Source organism: Trichechus manatus, unplaced genomic scaffold (genome assembly GCF_000243295.1).
Source record: "Trichechus manatus latirostris isolate Lorelei unplaced genomic scaffold, TriManLat1.0 scaffold00281, whole genome shotgun sequence".
In the NCBI taxonomy this organism is placed as follows: Eukaryota; Metazoa; Chordata; class Mammalia; order Sirenia; family Trichechidae; genus Trichechus; species Trichechus manatus.
Window position 1 is genome coordinate 380,610 of NW_004444217.1, and position 12,969 is coordinate 393,578.

General features: G+C 41.6%; 1 protein-coding gene across 7 annotated transcripts in view; it reads left to right on the plus strand.

Annotated features, from left to right (window-relative positions):
- Nucleotides 1–351: 351 nt before the first annotated feature.
- The window catches only part of SPOCK3 (SPARC (osteonectin), cwcv and kazal like domains proteoglycan 3), a 529,200-nt gene continuing 516,582 nt past the window's right edge, over nucleotides 352–12,969 (plus strand). For 2 of the 7 annotated variants that reach the window (XM_004390075.1, XM_004390074.1), the window contains exons 1-2: nucleotides 449–484; nucleotides 750–938. In XM_004390075.1, coding sequence (XP_004390132.1) covers nucleotides 750–938 — 189 coding nt within the window. In that variant the 5' untranslated portion in view covers nucleotides 449–484. Of the gene's footprint in view, nucleotides 485–749; nucleotides 939–12,969 lie in introns of those variants that run through there. The other 5 variants (XM_004390076.1, XM_004390072.1, XM_004390070.1 and 2 more) reach the window with 4 other exon arrangements.

The window sequence follows — 12,969 nt, forward strand, 5'->3', positions numbered from 1 at the left end:
CATTTCCAAAGTCAGCCTGGCCATCCTGGAAACTGCAGAGGCCAACAGGAGCGCTAGTACGCTTTGGTGTTAAATGAACGCAGGAGCAGAGAGAGGCCAGGCGGTCTCGCGAACAGGAGAACCCCTTCGGGAGGGGAGAGGTTCCAAAGCGAGGTAACGAGTCCAAAGCCAGGAGCTCCAGCGTCCTCCGGCTCACGCCGAGCGTCGCTTCCGGAGCCCCCTGCAGCCTGGAGCCAGCGTGAAGGTGGGGGAGACGCAGCCGTGGAGGAAGCAGGAAAGGGAGCGGGGGGAGGGGGGGGAAGCGAGGGGAGTCGGCGCGAGCGGCGCGCGCGGGGAGGCGGAGATGGGGAGCGCGCGGCGCGCAGGGAGCTGAGTGGACCGCTCGGGCGCGCGGCGCGTGCGGCAGCTCCGGAGAGCGGCGAGCTGGCCGCGCAAGGCTGCGTTTCCAGGAGGAGCTGCGAGCGCGGTGCCGGCTCCCAGCAAGGTGCTGTGCCTGCAAGCGGTGCTGCCCGGTTAGGGTGCTGCGGCTGCGGCTTCCTTCTTCATCCCCACCTTCCTTCCCCCGGTCGGCTCGGGTGTGAGTGCGCGGGGCTTGGAGGTGAAGCCTGCGGGGAGGCTGCATCCCCGTCCTTGCACATCTGCTCCTCCCGCTACCTCCGTCGTCGTAGATGCATGTCTCCCAGGGTCGCCCCGGTTTCCGTACCCCTTGTTTGACACTGTGTACCCTCCGGTTGTGTCTCCTTCCCCAGATGCTCAAGGTGTCAGCCGTACTGTGTGTGTGTGCGGCCGCTTGGTGCAGTCAGGCTCTCGCGGCGGCCGCGGCGGGGGCTGCGGCCGGGGGGCGGTCGGACGGCGGTAATTTTCTGGATGATAAACAATGGCTCACCACGATCTCTCAGTACGACAAGGAAGTCGGACAGTGGAACAAATTCCGAGACGTAAGTGCTGCGCACCCCCGTCCCCGGGCACGCGCGAGGGCTGGCGCTGCTCTGAGCCGGCCCGGGGCGGCCGGGGGTCGGCGGAGGGTCGGCAGGGGTGGGCTCAGTTCTCCCAGGAGAGAGGGTTTTGATGACTCGGTGGCGCACTGCTCCTGGAGAAGTTCGCAGTTCCGAGGCTCCCATCCCGGCTGGTGCAAGCGGAAGGGCTTGCTTGTTGGATGTTCCAGAGTTCGGGTCTCACCAGGTCCCACTCTTCTTGCCCCAACCACTCTCTGCGCTGTACCTCCCTCTCCTCCCCCGGCCCCCCAAAGGCGTGTAAAGCGCCGGCTCTACCTTCCAACTTTTTGAACGGCGTTTTTGGCACTGGTAAACACAGCAGATGTGCCTTTTGCCATGTATGGCTCCTAAAGTAACTAGGATCGATCTCGTTACTAATGGTCCATTAAGGAATTCGAGGGAGGAGGTAGGAAGATAAGATTTATAACTGCCATCTCTCCAAGGAGGGAAGGTTGTTTGGCGGCACCAGATTCCGTAAAATTGCTGATCAGGTTTGTGCTTTGGCATTAACTTTAAGCCAGAACATGTTTGCAATGCACGCGATTAGGTTTTTGTTCTAAAATGTATCGCTGCCATAAACACTGCGGACGTCTTGCTGGTGGCAACGAGGAAAGGGTTAAGCTGTAGACTCCCTAGGGAGTTTCCTCAAGGGTTGTTAAGACCCAGACAGGTTGGGAGACCCCTGACGATCGACTGTTTGCTTTGGAGCCAGTGGCTGTGACATGCTAGTCGTTTTTCCCACCTGATCTGAATGGAGCCTAGTACGAGCTGCTCGCGTCAAGAGCGCGATGCATCCCCACGCAGTCAGTGAACTTGGCTGTCCCAGTGAGGGGGCTGCCCTACTTCTGATGCAGGCCCCCAGCCACCCTTTTAAAAGCCAGAAGACCTGAAAGGGAGAGCAGTTGCTTCACAGATAGATTGCTAACCCTTACCGTGGCATTTAAGAGAATTTCTGGTGGAATCCGTCTGCAGGGTACTGCGTGGAGATAAGCTAACTTCTTTCATCACCTCACATTCTGTCACAATTTGCAAACAATGGAAGCTTAGGCTGGATTTCCTCCTAGCTCTTCTCCCAAGACCGCTTAGATAAAGTTACTGACAAGGCAGATCTAAGGCGTTAGTTTATTCTGGCAAAGGGATCCCAGCAAAAATGTTGATTTGTACTTTAAAATTCAGTGTAGCTAGCTGATGCCAGGCAAGGGTCTAGAATGAAAAATGATCATGATAATATTTAATGGAGAGCTTTATGTTACATGCTTTAGGCACAAAGCTTCAATATCATTTTATTGCTAAATGAGTATTCTTATAAAGGCAAACCCCGTATACACATTTGTTTTAGGTAAGTTTTTACTGGTATTCAATACGGTCAAAAAGGCAAGCAAGCAGGGGAGATATTTCTAAACCTGGAAAGAATTTCTGTTTATCATGCCTTCATCTGGAGAAACAGATCGAGTGTTTTGTCAGAATTTGAACAGTGCTTCACATTACGGCATTTCATTACTTAATAGCTGCTTTAAAATCTCTTAAAAACACATTTTAGGTTTTCTTCTCTAAAATATATTTTAAATCTTGAATATCTAAGTATTCTCTGACTTTCTTCAAGTAACTTTGTTCAATTACTATGAAGGATGCTAATGTTTTATTGTGTGTGTAATACTAGGGGTTTCTGTGTCTTTCTTTGCCTCAAACATTGCCTTCATCCATAATGTCTGACTAGTTTAGGGTTTATGTGAGCCACAAGGCTACGCTGAGACAGTTTGTGAATGTGTTTGATTTCAAATATGGAGGCCAGCTGAGTTGCCTCCTGTGGGAATTAAACATTCTAGAATTCATGCCTCCAGCTTCTCTAGAGACAGAGTAGAATAGTTTGTTGCTGTAGTATTTTCGGTTATTTTTCTATGATCTCAGGAAAAAGCCCATCAAATTATGCTAAACTTTTTAAATAAAGGATTTACGGAGTACGAGCAATGCATGAAAATGTAATAAGGATTTATTTGGAAAACATCGATCAGGTTTTCACATTACCATTTTTGTGAGATAATCAAGTTTTTGCCAGGACGACTTTGGAGGGCATGGAGAGATAAGTGCTATCACTTCCCACCTTTAACCACCTGTTGCTTGTTATTAACATGATAAAACAGTGTGGCTTCTCAGATAATAACCCTGAATGCATAATGTAAAATCCTTCTTTAGACCATGATTCAATGACTTGTTTATCTTTGTAGCGGATCATTAGCTTAAATTTTTGATTCATCTTTCTGGCTGTTGTTTATTTTTACCTCATTTTGTGTTAGAAGCACATGGTTATGAGGCATATCTTGAAATAAGAATGTACTGTATGAATCTCCCTTTCAGTGTTCTGCATCAGTATTGATATCTTAAATAAGGGATTTATGTATTCATTTCAGACTAAGGCAAACAGACCAGGAAATTTAAACTTCTTATTTTAGAAACACTTTAACTGAAGCCCTTTTTTTAGTGCTTGGCTTCCATAACTGTAAATTTCATTTCATTTAGAACAAAACTTTGGGATGCCTTAGAACAACTGGTCATGGAATTAATCTTTGTTGTAACCCTATGGGGCGGTTCTGCTCTGTCCTGTAGGGTTGCTATGAGTCGGAATTGACTTGACGGCAACCAGTTTGGTGTTTTATATATATATATGTTAGATAGAATCAGTATGTTATATTCAGAGTGTAATTATGTGATCTTAAAAAAAACAAACAAACCTGGACACTAGCATATGTTTAGTATAAACCCTGGTTGTATGCTGTTTCCTAGTTTTTTTCTTTAGCTCTGTTCAGTAGCAATAAAATCAAGAACACAAGATGCCTAAGTGGGGGCAGTGTGGGAGTTATTATACAGACAGACCAGCTATTACCTTTACCAAGAGCAGGGGTGAAGAATTGCCTCACCTCAGTCTTGCATGTACACGGATTGGTCTATTCAGAGAATTGGAAATCGGGGTCATTGTGAGCACGCTGAATGACTCATATATAGCATATTTCAAACATTGATATTTTATAACTTCAGTTAAATCATACACATTATCATGTAATAAATGAGCATGGAATTTGAAAACCAGTGAATTAATTGGTAATACATGATATAATACCATCATCAACTTTTATATTACTGATTCCCCTGAAGTAGTTATAGTGATCAAGGATGATGAAAAAGGGAAAGTACATATATGAGAAGTCCTCAAATACTGCATGTTAGAAGTGATGTAATTAAAAATATAGCAAAAGTAACGGTGATCACATGTTAATTTTACATAAATCACATAAGAGAACCAGGATTGTATCTTTACGTTGAAATTCAGATAGTTTCCGTGAGATGTATACGTCACTAAAAATACCTGGGGTTCATTTTGAACTTTGTTTGAACAAGTGGTTACTATTTGTGTTACAGAAGCCAGCAGCAACTTCAGTTCCAACTTACTCCTGCAGTGATATTTAATGCCCTGGAGGTATGCTGAAAACCATGGGAAAGCCCTACAATTTAACTTTACCAAATTTACCTTTCCACAATTTAAAGGACATATACAATGCTGGGAAAACGTTGAAGTGTCTCAGAGGCACTCAAGTTTATAAGCTGACATTTTTTAAACTTAGGGATACTGAATAGTAAGTCAATCATTTTTTTGTTGTCTTTTTATTTCTCCCTTTCATTTAAGCTGAGGTTCTTGCATGTACAGATTTTTTAAGTGATGATGCCTGATGCTGAGGGGTGTGTCCTGGCACTCCGGGAGCACAGAAAAGTGAGGGTCCTGAGAGTCCATCAGCCTTTAGGACTGTCAGCCAGTAAATACAACTAGTTTCCATGTGTACTGCAAGTCAAGTGCTCTACTGCTTTGTAAAGCATTAAAACAAAGCAAAACAAAACAAAAACAATGAGAAGCTTTAAAGACCGATCTGTCGGTACTCTGCTGAGGTTCCTGACTCCCCCGTAGTTGTACTTCTTGAATAGCAGGCCTACCTTTAGGACTTAAGGACTTAAGGGGGTGCCTTCAATAGTAGACAGCGGAGTTATACTGCTTTATTTTTCAACGATATGTGCCAAAAATAAAATTAAAGATATTAGTAATTTGGAGGAATATAACAAAGTATATCACTTTTTTCTCTTTTATGGACTACTTTCTTAGTATTGGATGTCCAATTCCTGGGGAAGTGTACATTTTTAGCTCTCCTCACCATCAAACAATATTTTTGACTGAGATACCACATGTATTTCCTCATAGCCAAAAATAGGCTTTCCTTGGGAATTTTTCCCAGTTAATTCCTTACATTATCATGAATGTTTTTCCTTTTCTTTTACTGTTTGGGTGATTGTGGCTGCTGTGTTTAAAATTCTTTAAAAACTTTTGTATACATTGTACATATTTGCAGATTAGAACTGTTGAAAACTGTAGCATGCAATAGGATTTATACTGGATTATTGTTTGTATTGTTTAAATCATGAAGAGGTTTAAAAATGAGAGATGCAACTGACTTCTTACAAGATGCAGGAGGCTGTCTTTGACAGTTCTGGGGCCAGTGAGGAATTACAGCAGTGTATGTCCTGAACACTGTTTTTGTAATCTGGATCCTTGTCAAACCATGGTTGGGGTTCAGCTTCCCCATTTTCCATTCTTTACTCCCCCTACGCTACCACTTCCATGTTCACCAGTCAGAATTAAGATTGGTTCAAGTCAAGGAGCCCAGGTGGCACAGTGGTTAAGAACTTGACAGCTGACTGAAGGGTTGGCAGGTTCAAATCCACCAGCTGCTCCAAGGGAGAAAGATGAGGCACCGTGCTTCCAAAAAGATTACAGCCTTGGAAACCCCATGGGGCAGTTGTAATTTGTCCTATAAGGTCACTGTGGGTCGGAATCAACTCGACCCCAGTGGGTTTTGTCAGGTCAGATGTCACGTGAGGAAGGCAGGTCACAGAAAGTTCACTGCCCTGTATTTTCTGAGAGGGAATCTTATGCAAAGCTGGTGCCAGATTACCAGGTGCCATCAGGAAGTCTGAATTGATTATAACCTTTAGTCCATTTGTCACAGTTCGGCTAACAAATACCAATCAATCATAAGGAAGCAGACAATACTTTTAACTTTCTAGTCCTCAGTTTCTAGTGAAGTATTAGGAAGATGCAAATAAGGGATTGAGAAAGAAATTATACGTGCGTGTGTTTTACATGTATGTATGTAGGTATAGGCATAACTTATATGTATGTATGTGTATAGACGCTGTCTGTGTAAGGTCACTATGAGTCGGGTTCAACGGCAAAAGGGTTTTTTGTTTGTGTATGTATGTCTTCAAATAGATAACATGAAATGATCTGAAAATCAAGGCAATTCTATATTGTATTGTAAGCATTATTTTTACACGCTGAGTAGAAAGAAAATAGCCCTAAAATGTCATGGAGACACCCGTTTTTTTTCTGGCTGGGGTCTCTGTGTCTCATAATTTGAGAACATGATCTCATTTGCTGTCACAGTGTGGTCGGTGTGCCCTGCTTGGCTTTTCTGGAAATCCACTTGTTTGGGATTTTATGCTCAAACTTTTGAACTAGATGTACAAAGGGAACACTGTGTGCTGCTATAAAGCATTTATTTCCCTACTCATACAATCAGAATACTGGGTTGAATGTTTTTAGATCCCCCGATTCTGACTCAGGGTGGCATTTTATGTTCTTATGTAACTTTAGTTTTCATGATTTCCAGATCTGGGTCAGAATTTAATTAATTACAGAAGGATGCTTTCCTCCGAGCCTTCTCCACACACCATACAGCTCCTACAAGCTTCTGAATGTCTAACGTGTGTTTCTATTTATAGAAATCCTTTGGTCTTGTCTACTGTTTCCACCTCTACTAGTTTACAGATTTGGCTGTCCCATTCAGCTGTGAGCACCCTATAGCAATCGATTGAGGTCCCCTTCCCCTCAACCCCACAGTTCGCCTAGGTGAGTTGGAGCAGGAGGTGGCTGTAGGAGCTTGAGGGCAAGTAGTCATGTTCTAGTATTGGCACAGTGATGGCTCAGAGGAAGCACTGGAACGTATTTACTAAATGAAAGAAGGTTTCATTCAGTGTGCATTTCCAACCGAACAGCTCTTAATTAAAGACTTTCAGAACTGTGTTGTCTTTTATTGGATGTTTGTTTCTAATGACCTTGAGTCTGGTTTCGTGATTGAAAAGAAAATTTAATTTTGGTAGAAAATAAAGTTCCAAGAACTAAACTGCTTTGGTCCTACACACCAAAATGGAATTGCTGTGGCAACTCTGTAATTGCAGTTTTAGAATGATCAGTAATGGATGGTGATGATGTGCCTTTTGGCAATTCTTTTGTCATTTCTGCCAGTTCTTCTCCTGAAGTTCCGCCTTGATCATGTAATTTTATTGCTCTAAAATCTTTAAAGCTTTCTTGCCGACTACTAGTTAATATCGAATACAAGAATCTTCCCTCTCTTCTTGAACTGCTGTACTTCAAGTAATGTTTGATGAGTCAAGATATCTCATAGACAGTCCAGATTAATTTCTTCTACTTCTGCTTCACTTAGAACTGCCAATGCGTTAGAGATGGATTAAGTTCCTTCAACAGAGACCCTGAATCAGAGTGGCTTAATTAAGAAGTAGTGTTATTTCTCAACCATGTTGTTGTCAATTTCCATAGAGTTGCTTCTGATTCATGGCGATCTCCTGTGTAGAGTAGAACTGCTCTATAGTGTTTTCAAGGATGTCACCTTTCAGAAGCAAATCACCACGCCTATCTTTAGAGGCACTTTTGGGTGGATTCAGACTGCCAGCCTTTTGGCTAACAGTTGAGTGCTTGACCATTTGCTTTACCCAGGGACTTCTTTTTCAACCACATACCCAACCAGAGAAAACCCTGGTGGTGTAGTGGTTAAGAGTTCAGCTGCTAACCAAAAGGTTGGCAGTTCGATTCCACCAGGTGCTCCTTGGAAACCCTATAGGGCAGTTCTACTCTGTCCTGTAGGGTTGCGATGAGTCAGAATCTTCTTGACCGCAATGAGTTTAACCAACCAGAAATGAACTGTCGAAGGCTGCGGTTTTCGGGGTTACGTCTGTATGAGATGCCATTTTCAATCCAGCAGGAAGCAACTCAAGAGAAAGTCTAAGACAAGCAACTTGTTGTAGAAGTGACCTGGAATTTGTCACATTGACTTCTACTTGCATCCCATAGGCCTGAACTTTGTCACGTGACCTGGAATTTGTCACATTGACTTCTACTTGTATCCCATAGGCCTGAACTTTGTCACATGGCTACACCTAGCTGCAAAGAAGGCCAGGAAATGTAATCTCTAAAGGTAAAGGATTGTTACTACAAGAAATAAGAGGATGTTTGGTATTGGAAGAAAATTATTCATAACTACTATAGCTAATTATGCTGTTTCAATCACCTAAATATATTTTGAATATATTCTTAATCACCAGCACTATGGCCACTGATAGGAATTATTATCTTTGCCTGTTAATGGTAATCCTTGCTTTTAATCTATTTCCTTCCTAATTCCAGATAATCTCTCTATTCTATCTGCTGTGAGGGACAGAATGAGTACTGCTAGTCAGGGTAAAAGTGGAGTACCTTGTACCTACAATTGTGAGTATAGAAGCTTCAGGGCAAATCATAGTGCTTTAGTTTCTAAAAGGAAAAGTTGAGGGTTGAAACCAAAGAATATCCAGTCATGTTATCACATTAAGGAAAGGCTCCATCTGATGGTGGATCCCATTTTTCTTTAGTGAAATCAATTAACATATTTTCTATGAAAATTTTTGAGCTATGGCTCTTTGTTCATTGGTCCAGAATGATCTTGTGTTAATTGTGACTTGTGGGAAGGAATTAGAATTTGCTTCTCACATCCTTTAGTTGAGACACATGATACTCTTTATAGCCAAGGCATGTTTTCTGTGATGCAGAAAAAAGGAAGACACCATTAAGGCAAAGTACCTGTCCCTGAAATAATACTAGAAATGATACCGTTGCTGAGTTCATGCAGCTCTTACTCTCGGAAACAAAAACAACAATTTTTTTTTAGCACTGGTATTTCAAGTACAGGTAGAAGATAGAAACCACATCGAGTCAGATTTTCCAGACTTGCCACGGACACTTTACACTTTGGATTCTCTGTTTCCTGACTTTAGAAATAGCTGGCAGCTAGGACGGCCCAGCTCCTTGGCTGGATGGACCACAGGTAGAGATGGCAGTTTGAATATTTGTCAATCAGCTTTCTTCTTCTTCTTTTTTTATTCTAAGAGATTCCTGACCCCTTCCTTCTTCATATTTGCTGAATGAACTTTAGTTTTTTAATCTCTTTTTCATATGTATTAGTGGCACAGTTATTTTACAAGGGGGGCTTATATCATTTTTGCTAATATTTCACTCACACTTATATTTAGAATCTTATATTTAAATTAATAAAAATAATACAATGCATGAAATAAAAAAGCTTTGTAAAATCATTGTTATTGTTTTTGTTAGGTGCCGTTGAGTTGGTTTTGACTCATAGCAACCCCATGTACAACAGAATGAAAAACTACCAGTTCCTGCGCCGTCCTCACAATCATTGCTGTGTTTGAGCCCGTTGCTGCAGCCACTGTGTCAATCCATCTCGTTGAGGGTCTTCCTCTTTTTCACTCACCCTCTGCTTTGACAAGCATATCGTCCTTCTCCAGGGACTGGTTCTTTCTGATAACATGTCCAAAGCACATGAGATGAGGTCTTTCCATCCTTGCTTCTAATGAGCATTCTAGCTGTACTTTTTCTAGGACAGATTTGCTCATTCTTCTGGCAGTTCATGGTGTATTCAATATTCTTCGCCAACACCATAATTCAAAGACATCAATTCTTCTTGGGTCTTTTTTATTCATTGTCCAGCTTTCACATGCATATGTGGTGATTGAAAATACCATGGCTTGGGTTAGGTCCACCTTAGTCCTCAAAGTGACATATTAGCTTTATAACACTTTAAAGAGGTCTTTTGCAGCTCTTCCCATGGGTGTTGATTGTGGACCCAAGTGAAATGAAATCCTTGACAACTTCAGTCTTTTCTCCATTTGTCATGATGTTGCTCCTTGGTCCAGTTGTGAGGAGTTTTGTTTTTTTTATGTCGAGGTGTAATCCATACTAAAGGCTGTAGTCTTTGATCTTCATCAGTAAGTGCTTTAAGACCTCTTCACTTTAAGCAAGATGATTGTGTCATCTGCATATCAAAGGTTGTTAATGAGTCTTCCTTGAATCCTGATGCCATGTTCTTCTTCATATAGTCCAGCTTCTGAGATTATTTGCTCGGCATACAGATTTAATAGGTATGGTGAAGAGATACACCCCAGACACACCTTTTCTGATTTTATACCACGTAATATCCTTTTGTTCTGTTCAAACAACTGCCTCTTGATCTATGTACAGGTTTTGCATGAGCACAGGTCAGTGTTCTGGAATTCCCATTCCTTCCAGCGTTATCTGTAATTTTGTTATGATCCACACAGTCAAATGCCTTTTCATAGTCAATAAAACACAGGTAGATATGTTTTTGGTATTCTCTGCTTTCAGCCCAAGATCCATCTGACATCAGCAGTGATATCCCTTGTTTGACATCCTATTTTGAATCTGGCCTGACTTTCTGGCAGTTCCCTGTCGATGTATTGCTGCAACCATTTTTGAATTATGTTCAGCAAAATTTTACGTTTGTGTGATATTAATGATATTGTTTGATAATTTCTGCATTCTGTTGAATCACCTTTCTTTGGAGTGGGCACAGATATGGATCTCTTCTAGTTGGTTGGCCAGGTAACTATCTTCCAAATTTCTTCCCATAGACTAGTGAGCGCTTCCAATGCATCCGATTGTTGAAATACCTCAATTGGTATTCCATCAATTCCCGAAGCTCTGTTTTTTGCCAATGCCTTCAGTTGGACTTCTTCCTTCAATACCATTGGTTCTTGATTATATGCTACCTTACGAAATGGCTGAATGCTGACCAATTCTTTTTGGTATAGTGACTCGTTGAATTTTTCCATCTTCCTTTGATGCTTCTTGCGTCATTCAGTATTTTCCCCATAGAATCTTTCAAAATCGCAACTAGAAGGATTGAATGTTTTCTTCAGTTCTTTCAGCTTGAGAAATGCCGAGAGTGTTTTTCCCTTTTGGTTTTCTAACTCCAGGTCTTTGCACATTTTCATTATAATATTTATTTTGTCTTCTTCGGCCACCCTTTGAAATCTTCTGTTTGGCTCTTTTATTTCATCATTTCTTCCATTCACTTTAGTCTACATTCAAGAGCAACTTTCACATTCTCTTCTGACATCCATTTTGGTCTTTTCTTTCTTTCCTGTCTCTTTAATGACCCTTTACTTTCTTCATGTATGATGCCCTTGATGTCATCCTACAACTCATTTGGTCTTTGGTGATCAGTGTTCAATGCGTCAGATCTTTTACTGAGATAGTCTCTAACTTCAGGTGGGACACACTCAAGGTTGTTTTATAGTTCTTGTAGACTTATTCAAATTTCTTCAGCTTCAATTTGAACTTGCATATGAGCAATTGATGGTCTGTTCTTCAGTCAGCCCCTGGCCTTGTTCTGACTGATAATATTGAGCTTTTCCACCGTCGTTTTCCACAAATACAGTCAGTCTGATTCCTGTGTATTCTGTCTGGCAGGGTCCACTTGTATAGTCGCTGACTATGTTGTTGAAAATAGATATTTCCAATTAATATGTCATTGGTCTTGCAAAATTTTATCATGTGATCTCTAGCATCGTTTCTGTCACCAAAGCCAAATTTTCTAACTACTGATCAGTCATTTGCAAGGTTTGCATTCGAAACCAGTCATTATCACTGCATCCCTCTTGAGAGCACCTTCCCAATACTTTTGTTTTCATGCTGCCCAATTCGAATCATATCTACTCACAATAAATATATTCTGTTACACTAGTTTCTGGTGTTTCTCCAGGCAGTTTTGTTACTGCAGTAACGCAGATTGGAGCCGCCTGCCACAATAGCCAATTCTGAGACGAGTGAGGTGAGCAGCAAGTGGTTTATTATATATCGATACAGAAAAGACAGAGGAGAATAGATTCCTTCAGAAAAACCCGTCTCCCCCACTGGAGATCAGCTGAAGGCTTTATAGGGACAGGATTATGGGTCTTAGAAGTTTGTGTTAGTTCCCCCTTGAGTTGGTCATGTCTCAGATTAGTTAATTGTCTACTGCTATTCTTGGGAGTTATCTGGCGACATCTTGGTTTTCTTGTCACAAGATGGACGCTTTGTTCGGTTTTTCATCCTTAGATCATTATCGCTTCTTTTCCACCTTCCAAGGAGGAGCATCGGTTAATCTTAAACCTTTTGTAGACAGTGGAACCAGAGGGAAAAACAAGATCCTGAGACAATGTGGCTGTTAGCAACGGGGAGTAAATAATAGTGAGCTGGGCCTATGCAGCCTCTGCCAATTTCAGACTTCAGAAGTTGGTAAAAATGTTCAGATTCTTCATTGTTGGCATTAAGTGGTTGGTGCATAAATTTGAATAATAGTTATATTAATTGGTCTTCCTTGTAGGTGTATGGATATTATCCTATCACTGACAGCTTTGTACTTCAGGATAGATCTTGAAATGTTCTTTTTGACAATGAATGTGACACTGTTCCTCTTTAATTTGTCATTCCACCATATGATTGTGTGATTCAGAATGCCAATACCAGTCCATTTGGACTCACTAATGCCTATGATATCTATCTTCAAGTGTTCCATTTCATTTTTGACAGCTTCCAATTTTCCTAGATCGTCATATTTCATACATTCCACGTTCTGATTATTAATGCATGTTTGCAGCTGTTTCTTCTCATTTTGAGTCATGCCACATCAGCAAAGAAGGTCCCAAAAGCTTTACTCCATTCAAGTTATTAAGGTCGAGTACTTTGAGGCAGCTCTTCCCCAGTCATTTTTTGAGTGTCTTCCAACCTGTGGGGCTCATC